The sequence below is a fragment of the Gavialis gangeticus genome, unplaced genomic scaffold (assembly GCF_001723915.1).
Source record: "Gavialis gangeticus isolate Ggan-Ray unplaced genomic scaffold, GavGan_comp1, whole genome shotgun sequence".
In the NCBI taxonomy this organism is placed as follows: domain Eukaryota; kingdom Metazoa; phylum Chordata; order Crocodylia; family Gavialidae; genus Gavialis; species Gavialis gangeticus.
Window position 1 is genome coordinate 11,603,935 of NW_017729027.1, and position 10,488 is coordinate 11,614,422.

The window sequence follows — 10,488 nt, forward strand, 5'->3', positions numbered from 1 at the left end:
CCCACTCCCAGCGCTGCTGTGCCTGTATCCTGCACCCTGCCCTCATAGGCTGGCAAGTGGCAGAGCCGCTGCTCCCAGTGCTGATGCAGGCATGGCAGTGCTGGGAGCGGGGGCTATGCCCTGCTGCTGCCCAGAGCGAGCTGTGCCTGCATCGTGCCCCTTCCTCCCCCCTCATGCTGGCTGGGCAAGCAGCATCAGGGCAGAGCTGCCCCCACGGCTTCCCCTACCAGGGCAGAGGCAAGTACAGCCCCTGGAGAAGCCCCATCCCCTGCCTGGCCCCAGTCTGTGGCAGCTAAAAAAAACAAAACAAACATGCCCCCTACTCACCAGCTCTAAAAATTTCTACTCCATTCTGTAACCTTAAAAGATCACTTAAAAATGCCCTTAAAATTTATTTAAGTATTTTGAAAGATTGCTTTTAAAAAATTACAAAATGTATCATTCTGTAACCTAAACAAGGCGACAGAGTAGTTTTATTTTTATTTAAAAGCAAAAATATTGAATAAAACCTTTGCAACATGATACTAATGACCTAAAGGTTTTCATAGACTATAAACAGATGTTGTCTTTGTAGTGGGATCATCTTTGCCAGGATGCGTCTTAGCACAGGTGATCTGCATAACTGGCATGTACAACTATTACCTGGAGCTATTTTCCTACAGGGTCAGGTCCCTGCTGCTCCCAGGCTTCAGGGGGACTGATCTTGAGAGAACAGCCTTGGTATTGCATCCTGAGTTGAGTGAATTCCCAGTACTTATTTCATGCTGCCATACCCTGCATCTGCAAGGTGGGGTAACTTGCATGGGTTCCCCTGCTTGCAGACGGGCATCTCGGAAATTCCGTTGAAGGTTCAGGCCTTTCCTTGCCTGCAGTAGTGCACTCCAGGAATTCCTCTGCAGGTGCTGAGTGAGGAACTAGGCTTTCCTGCTGATGTTATGCTGCGTCATGAGTTGCCAGGTCTACAGCCACCCTGAGATTGAGCTGCTAACCAGTGTCAGGAGTGAATAGAGTCTAAGGACAAGCTGGGTCAGGAAGCCAGGGAGGTCAGTCTGAGGGTGGGGTCTAGGAAAACACAGGGAAGTCAGCAGAGTTGGAGAGGAAGCTGGATTGAGAAGCCAGGAATTCAAGAAGAGTGGAATCGCAGCACAAGCCAGAGGGAGCAGCAAAGCAGTGCAGAATCAGGTTGAGCCCCATTGCCTTTACATTTTTTTTTTTTTTGTTCTGGGCCAGGGGGTCAGCTGACCCTGGCTGGCCACTTCACAGGGCAACTGCAGACACAGTGGCCCTGGGTTGGGGCCAAGCACCTGGGGTTGTTGTCAGTCAGGTCTGAGCACCTGCCCAGGGCTGCTGGAGAATGCAGGCAGCCCTGGAATGCCTGCAGTCTCGCACTATATGCAATCAGACATCTACTGTGAAAGGGTGGCATAAAGTATTACTAAAATTATTAATATATATTATCCATATTATTCTTACTACAGTTTTCATAACATGACGGAGGGGGGGCGTGGGTGTTTGTTTGCTTGGGTTTTGTTCTTCCATTATAAGTATCATAACAGTTGGCAAAGGAGAACATCTTTTCAGCCTTCATGTATAAACTCATTGGGAAAAGACTTCATTTTAGGGGTATTTTTTGTAGAATGTTTGGACAATACACTCACTTAGCTTGCTACATACTGTGGTCAGAGGGTAGAATAAAATGCTTCTCATAGCCTGTTATTTTTTGTCCTAATCCCCTAAACTGTTCCTAGTTTAGGGAATTTTATGAGGAAAGTCCCATTTTAAAATAATTGGTACAGCACTGGTATACAGAACACAGATTTTGGTTTTTTTTTTACTCGAGCCTTGTGTTCCAATTAGCTTAAGAGACATGCTAAAATTAAAACAATCTATTCAAGTGCATGCAAGATCTCCAGTTTGTTTCCTCACTATGTCAGCAGTGTTCAGCACTTTCATCATAGTCATAGAGCAATATGAAGGGACCGTGAGAGGTCACCTGAGGCAGGATCGTCCCTATCCAAACCATCCTATACGAATATATTGTTTAGCCCCTTTGCAAAACTACAGTCAACACTGACACAACACAAGACATAACACTTTAATCTGCCACCAGTAAAGCAGGGAGCTATATAAACCCCTTTAGTACTTCCTTCAGACACTTCGCCTTTTAGATATTCAAATATGGTTGATTTTAAACCTTTGGTGGAATTTTTTTAAATATACAAAAATGGTCTCATATAAGTTTAATGCTTCTTACAATTTTTGATGATTGGTTTATAACAGTGATTCACAATCAGGGTGCCACAGCACCTTGGGGTGCCTTGAGTTCCTTCCAAAGTGGCTCTAGGGGGCAACACAGTGTTTGCCCCCAAATATTATGCCCCCTGTTATGCATGCAAATATAGTTCACAAGATGAACCTAGATATTTGAAATTCCTATTCATATTGCTATAAATTCCTATTCAGTGTTAAAAATATTTGAACCTGTATGGTCTGTCTTGAGTTCCTTGTAAAAGAGAAACTGCTGTATTATGTTTCTGTAGTAAAAAGAGTGAAAATTAAGGACTTGTATTTTCCATGGGGTCCTTCAAGTGTAACGAGGAGTGCATTGTGTCTATAAAAGTTGAAAACCATTGGCTTATTCGTTCACATAGAAATTACTGTGAAGAATTTGTCCATCCCACATCTAATGGCTTAATTTGCTTTATGAAATTTTAAAACCAGAAATCTAACCTTTTCTATTTTTTCCTAAAATTATAACTCTAGATATAAGTGACATTTCTAGCTAGTTATTGACCAACCTGACCATGGTGTTCCAGCTAACAGCCAGTGGAACATTATATTATTACATGCAACTATTCTAACTACATGGACAAGTCTTTAAAATCATTCAAACTGGTTTTTGCCTTTAGATAAAATATATAGTATAAATGACTTTGAGTTGGATTTGTGTTTCTGAATTACTAGAGTACTTCTGATAATCCTACCTTTGTGTTTTTCCATTTCCCCCCTACCTATTACACAAGTTAATGAGAGCATTTGCTTTAACTTTGAATTACTTGGCTTTTGACAGTGTTAACTCCATCTTTTAATGTTTAGTACAGTTGTTGCTGCACTTATGTTTTTTATCTGTCTGTTGATTTGATTACCATCATGCATAGCAAATGTCTGTAAAAGCAAAAGGCCTCATAAAGATACCAGTTTACAAAAGCTGCTACTCACTCACGTTGGGCGTAGAAAGAAGCGCATTGTATATCCATATTGTGCTAACATTTTGGTATTTTGAAATGTTGCTTAGCTAATTTCCACATTTCATTCTTAGGTTTATTATTTCCGACAAGGTCATGAAGCATACGTTGTAATGGCCAAAAAGAACAAAATATACAGTATTAATCCCAAAAAACAGCCGTGGCATAAAATGGAACTCCGGGTATGGTATTTCTCACTTCTTCCCTCTTGGATGCTGTCACTTAAATAAGTAATATAGAAGAAATTTTATAAAGGTGGTAGTTTGCATAACTTGTCCATACTTGTGGTGTGAAAAGCTACTTGGTGTATGTGTATTTAACTCTGGCTTTGAAAGTTTAACTAAGAAAAAATATATAATATTTAAATCTTCTGCATCAATCAAGTAAATGTTTAAATGTCAGGAATGTGATGCCTTAAGAATGGGACAAAAAATCATAACCCTATTCAAAGCCATATATTTCTTTTGATCTGTTTTGATTTTCTTACCAATCAGTATGATTTATTTTCACCCTTGCTAGAAAATGTATCACAACTAACAGTTAAGTTTGTAAGGAGGCCACATTTGGAAATCATAACTTCTTATTTCAAGAAATATATTTGAAAATATGTCTGATCAATTTAGCAAAAATTGCAGATGAAATCTGTTGTACCACAAAAATGTATCAACTTTTTTTCCATTTCTTATTCTGATTAAAGTCCTCTAAAAATAAGTTATCTTAAGTAAACATGTTTTATTTCTTCAGGAGCAAGAACTGATGAAGATAGTTGGAATTAAATATGAAGTGGGTTTGCCTACTCTCTGCTGCCTTAAACTTGCTTTTCTTGATCCAGATACTGGAAAACTGACTGGAGGATCATTCACAATGAAGTAAGGGAAGCATTATTTTTGTTCAAATAGAGAAACTATTTTTAATGTGTAATTTCTTTAAAATCTGCTGAAGAACATATGTATTCTTGTAAGCAACTTATCTAAAATACTAAATGTTTGCTTTCAAATGCATTTTGACATTAAATGGTTTTTCATACTGTCTTGCTGGTTAAACTTCTCTACTATTTTGGTTTTATCTAGGTATCATGATATGCCAGATGTTATAGATTTCCTTGTCTTACGGCAACAGTTTGATGATGCAAAACATAGACGATGGAATATAGGTAGGTGATAGTTAGATTGTTTAATAATATTATCTGGTTCCATGGTGTCTAATTTTATTAGGAAACATAGTACCATAGATGAATGTTCGATATTGTATTGAAATTTTAAAATGTCTGTCTAGTCCCTTTCTGGCAGCTCCTGTGGAGGGCTCCATGCCATCCCTACTCTGTGCAGAGGACTGCTTTCTCTTCCAACACTGCAGCCTCTATTCATCAAATTAGATGCTCTAAATTGTCCTCTGCCACCTTTTTCAGAGGAGGCTGTGTTGGGCAGGGTGGTTGCTTGGGGGAAGAAGAAGCCCTTCTGTGCTGATCAGGCAGAGGTGGGCCTCCCAAATAGCTGGCCAAGTCACAAGGTTGCCTTACTATTAGTACTGCCCACCCCTGTTCTAGAGTAGAAGAACTCTTATTGCCTTGAGGATGCATCTGGCCTGCAGGCTATATTTTGCCTGCCCCTGTTCTAAAGCTTCCAGAGGCCAGAAGGAGGGCAAGGGCAATGAGGGCCACTCCTGTTTGCTAGCTCCATGAATTTTGAACTTGCTGTTCATGCTGCCCAGCACTGAGCACTCTTACATGCTCCGGAAGACTATTCAGTAAATATTCTTCCTAATAAATGTCCATTCCTACTTTAAAAGCGTCAGTCTGAATACACTTTAGATTTCCACATTGAAACAGCATCTCCAAAGAATGAGTGTACTATGAAAACTAGGATGAAATGGAATAAAAATTCCTAGAAGAACTGGACTATGACAGTAGCTATTTGTAGTGATGGAACTATTTTGTATTCTTGTCTAGGTGATCGCTTCAGATCCATAATTGATGATGCTTGGTGGTTTGGAACAATTGAAAGCCAGGAACCTCTTCAGCCCGATTACCCCGATAGTTTGTTTCAGTGTTATAACGTCTGGTTAGCATATTTTTCTTACTTCAGCTTTTAATACATTTTCTATTAAAAAATGAGATCTTGTATGCCAATCCTGATTAAAAGTGATTTTAGTTATTAGAATGTATTTGCATGTGTATTTCTTAATATTGTTTTATAAAGTAAACCAATTAGTTGTAGTTGTAACTATATAACTTACCATTTATAAATTGTTTATAGGTGTCTTAGGACTATTAAAATTAATTTGAACTGGTTATTTTTTTCTTTAAGCTGGGACAATGGTGACACTGAGAAGATGAGTCCTTGGGATATGGAGCTTATACCGAATAATGGTGTGTGCATCTGTAGATTTCTTAATTTACTTTAAAGTACAGAAAGAGGGAACATGCCTTTTTGGAAATGGTTTTTGATCAATTTGCTTAAGTTCTGTAAAGAGCTAAGAATAAATAAGTATTGCAAAACAGTCTCAGTAAAAATTCACGATTAAATTTAAATGAGGTATTAAACTACAAATACACTTTTTTAAATAGACTTGAGACTAGATTAACAGGGAATATAATCTTACTCAGTCTAACAGATCAAAATCTTGAAGCAATTCTCAGCAGCTCTTGGCCTTTCACTTTTTCCAAAGGTTGCTGAGGATGAACATGTTTTCTCATGGGTTCTCTGGAAACTGAGTCCCTGAAGACTTACTGCTGTCATTACCAACACACTTCCTACTTTTATAGGCACAAATGTTTAGGGTTAATTGGCAATGGTTGGGCTTGCTCCATTATTCTTAAGAATATTGAGAAGTCAGCCTACCAGTGGTATTTCTTCTGTCCATATTTGTGTGTGCTTTCTTTTTTAATTTGATAAAAAATGAGATTGATTTTATATATATATCTGAGTTAGCCTTCCTTAAACTTGTTTTCTTTTCTACCTACACTTAATAGGTATGATGCTGTTGTATGTATTATATTAAAATAAATTACTATTTTAATATTTTCATCTAATCGTTCAGTTTTAAAAATTGAAATACTTTCTGCAGGCCCTTGATACTTCTTAAAATAATTAAAAATATGGCAACACAAAAATTTAAAATTGGCAGAATATTTAATGATCAAAATGAAAAGACCACCAAATAAGTGTCAGACCTAAATTCACCAAGAACACTTTATTGTATCCCTGATACTCGTCCTTTTTGTACCTTCCCTCCCTGTAACTTTTGTCAGAGAGACTTTTCAGCATACCGTGAAAAGCAACAGATTCTAGCTACGTTGGGAATTTATTCCAAAACTGAGAAGCCCTTCAAGAGGATGTTTTGGTGGCTGCTCATCTCAAACACTTTCACTTTGTGTAACTGCAGCAATATAGAAGAATGCAGAAGGCAGTCTTAAAAACAGGAGTTTCAGGAGACTTCTTTAGGGCAAAACTAACGCCTTCTGTTCTTTCTGGAAGTTTGTAACTATGGAACTACCTTTGTTTCTTTGCAAAAACAAATTCTCCAACAAACTGCTTGGAAATGTATAAAGCTGCACTCTGGGATTTTAAATTAACAGACAATAATATACAGAAAAGAATATACCCTATTTAACAAATCCAAGAAAACTCTGAATGTTGCATATATAGAATCTTATTACTGGAGGAGGTCTTAAATTCTTGCTCCCCTCTGCTGCAGCAAGGGAACAGGCAAAGACTCCTGGTCCTCTGCCTCTCTCCCCCTCCCATACCACTTGTCTCTCCCATATCACTTGCTAGCTGATAGCTGCCACCCTGCTGCCTGTCCCCTCTGCCACTTGTTCCTCCCCCTCCAATTCCTACTACCCCATATGTTCCCTAGTGCCTGTATTGCCTGCTGCTGCTTGCCTTATTCGGTGGCTCTGGCCCTGGCCAGGCAGCAGCATTGGCAGCAGCCCTGATCCCAGTCCGGGTCAAGGCTAGAGCTGCAGCAGCTCTCCTGCTGTTGTGTGGTCTCTCTTCTGTGCCCCACTCCCCCATGTACCACACACTCTCCCCCCAGCTCTAGGAAAAAAAGACAAAGTTTTTTCCCCCAGGTTGAATGTGGGGGACGCACCTCATTTTGGATTTGAATAAATATGGAAAACAGTATCAGAACTGCAATGAATGTTTTGGTTGCTTTAGAATAAACTAAGAACTAATTATTTCAGTTTGTTTATTGGAACAGTGTTATCCTATGCATTCAGTATTATTATTTACTTCTGGATTAATAGCTGTATGTAATATTTACAATATAAGAAGTTAAGTGTTTTCAACAGTCTGTTTTGTGAGGTGCATTTATTATTCTGTTTTAGCTGTGTTTCCTGAAGAACTGGGTACTAGTGTTCCTTTAACTGAAGGTGAACGCAGAGCATTAATCTACAAACCTCTGGATGGAGAATGGGGTTCCAGGACCAGAGATGAAGAATGTGAGAGAATTATTTCGGGGATAAACCAGCTCATGACTCTAGGTAAGCATTTGTTACTTAATTTATAGAAGTGATATATAATAGGGGATATAATGCTGTGCACTTTTTTTAGGACACAGTGCACAAAATCATGAAATGTCATTGATCAAATGTAGTAGTCATACACTAGCTTTTTATTACTTGATAAAGAAGAAGATGGTTTGTTTTAAAGCATGATATATGTGCATAGTAAATCCCATTAAGATAGTCTGGCCCATATCTTCAAATCTGAACTGATATATTTTTACTTTTTAAAGTTTTTTTTATGTGTAACTTGAGTCTTGGAAGAGACTTAATTTTTAGAAAGTATTAAACACTGAGTTCCTTTTTATAATATCTCCAGTATCTTTTGTAAAGGTTGAGAATACAGGCCTCTACACCAAAAACTAAACTAAAAAAAGTTAAACTGTACTACAAACAAATATAAAAAGGTGCGTTTGTTTTTTCTGCAGAATGTTGTAGTGGATACATTTTACATAGGTTTTCTTCCCTGACTAAGCTGCTGTGTGCTGCAGTCTCAGGAAAAAAAGATATCTTCAAGAGGGGGAGAGATCTCTCTCAAAGAAATGCGGAGAATATGTGGGCAGAGTAATACTTTGATTAAATTCGTAGTGAACTGTTTGATAATCAGTTACAGAAAATATTGCTGTTGTGTTGGCACCTTCTGAAAATGCATTACTATAAGCTGTTGTAATATAATTGTTAATTCTTTTATAACTAATCAAAGACTGAGATATATCATGTATCAGTGCAGAAAAAGTAAGAAAATGCCAAATTTTGATATACCTTTATACAGCACGTTTCCTTTGGTGACACATTGCATCTCTATAAGAAGCTTCTTTCTGCTTCCAATAAATAAGAAAATGCACTACACAAATATTAATTATAACCTCAAGGACATTACCAAGCATATGTTTGGCACTGCTGCATGTAGTGTGCTGTGTGTTTCTAGTGGAAATACGTTTTTAATTAAGTTTTTCACTACTGTATATCTGTAACCAGTGCTTTAAATGATCCCACTAAACCTGTCTATAATAATGCCCCATTTGATAATACTAAGGACTAGCCGGTTTGGGGTAGAACCACACTTTTGTTGGGATGGTTTACAAGCTGCTGAATTTTCAGGAAGTTGCCAAACTTAGTATGAGCTACTTAGCCAGTTGCTACAGCTTTCACTCCACTCATCTGGAACACTCCCAGCTGGTTGGAGAACCGGTGCCTCTAGTAATAAAAGCTACAGAAAATAGCTGGAGCACTTCAGGCAGTTTTATGTGGTTGTTTGCTGTGGCCCTTGATACTTTCCAAGCCCTCATGTTTACAGGGAGCTAAAGAAATAACCCTATGAAGAACCCAGGTTCTGCTTTATCCTGTTGTCTTAAAAGCTGAGGTTCCTTACAACCTAATTATTGTAACAATCTAAAGAATTGCTTTTCACAAATCATGAGGCCGAAAGAGTTGTAATATTAAGATGTCACTACTTTAGGAAAGCATAGTTTAATTCAGATGTACCAGTTAATATTCTAGAATTACATATTTTGAATTATATAAATTAGGTATTTGTATTTATAGTTGGAAATAATTTCATTTTTGAATACGTAAGGCTGAGTGTCATGTTTCATGCACAGCAGGATCACTGATTAATTACTGTAGTAATTATGCTAATGGCATATGCTACATCGTGCACTTCTGTATATGAAATGCTACTAAGCTTTTTAATATATAATATGTGTCGATTTTTATATTTGCTCTGTGCTTTGTATAAAGCTTTAAAGAGTATTGTGTATGTGGGGAAAATGTAGAAGTTATAAGGGATTACTAAAGGGCTACTTCTGCATAATATGAATTTGATTTTTTCATTTCTGTTTAGATATTGCTTCTCCATTTGTGGCACCTGTGGACCTCCAAGCTTACCCTATGTATTGCACTGTTGTGGCATATCCCACAGATCTCAGTACAATTAAACAAAGACTGGAAAGCAGATTTTACAGGTTAGAACAACATTTCGTGTGTTTTTATTAAGTATTGCCAAATCAGTTTGGCCTTTGATAGGCTGTCTGAACAAGAGTTTGAAATAGTGGGTTAGTTTCCAGTGATTTACTCACTTGGTCTTGGTCTTGTTCAGATGTTAAATTCAGAATGTTATGTTATTCAGCTCTCTGATCCCAAAATTGGCTTCATGGGGTTGTGGACTAAAATTTCAGAATCAAGGTTTGGGTCTGTATAGGGATTATGTTCTTAAAGGTCACAAACAAGTGATTCATTTTTACTAGTACAGATTTCAGAGAAATTGTTGCTGGTAGAAAAACAGCCAAGGAGCAGGAGTATACATGTATTACTGGCCCCTGGCTGGATACCTATCCCGCTAAAAGGCATGTGAGAGGGCTGCTCCCTGGGCTCACCCCCACCATTAAGGAAGGCTAGTACTTGATAGCCTACCCTTTCCCCTGCCTGGGAAGGGGGCATACTGTCATGAGGCAGCCCCTTGGCTTTTAAATCAGCTGTGTGCTGCCCAGCTGGGCAGCCCATGCACAGGGACCTACTTAATTTGCAGTCTTGCAGGTTTTGTGGAAACCATGAAATCCAGGATTGTCCATGAAATCTGCTAAATCAACCAATAAAAAATAAAATAAAATGCTGGCACCTCAGTGGGAACCAGCAGTCCTCACTGCTGGGAGGGGAAGGAACTGGCTGAGGGGTGCAGCATGAAGGGCAACAGGCAAGGTGGCGGCTGCCCCCTTGGTCTCCCGTGTCCTCTCCCCC

General features: G+C 38.5%; 1 protein-coding gene across 1 annotated transcript in view; it reads left to right on the plus strand.

Moving 5' to 3' along the window:
- PHIP (pleckstrin homology domain interacting protein) overlaps positions 1-10,488 on the plus strand; it is a 217,830-nt gene that overhangs the window by 178,144 nt on the left and 29,198 nt on the right. Inside the window, exons 22-28 of the mRNA XM_019520451.1 lie at positions 3,320-3,427; positions 3,990-4,114; positions 4,316-4,398; positions 5,194-5,305; positions 5,552-5,613; positions 7,576-7,731; positions 9,596-9,716. Coding sequence (XP_019375996.1) covers positions 3,320-3,427; positions 3,990-4,114; positions 4,316-4,398; positions 5,194-5,305; positions 5,552-5,613; positions 7,576-7,731; positions 9,596-9,716 — 767 coding nt within the window. The remainder of the gene's footprint in view (positions 1-3,319; positions 3,428-3,989; positions 4,115-4,315; positions 4,399-5,193; positions 5,306-5,551; positions 5,614-7,575; positions 7,732-9,595; positions 9,717-10,488) is intronic.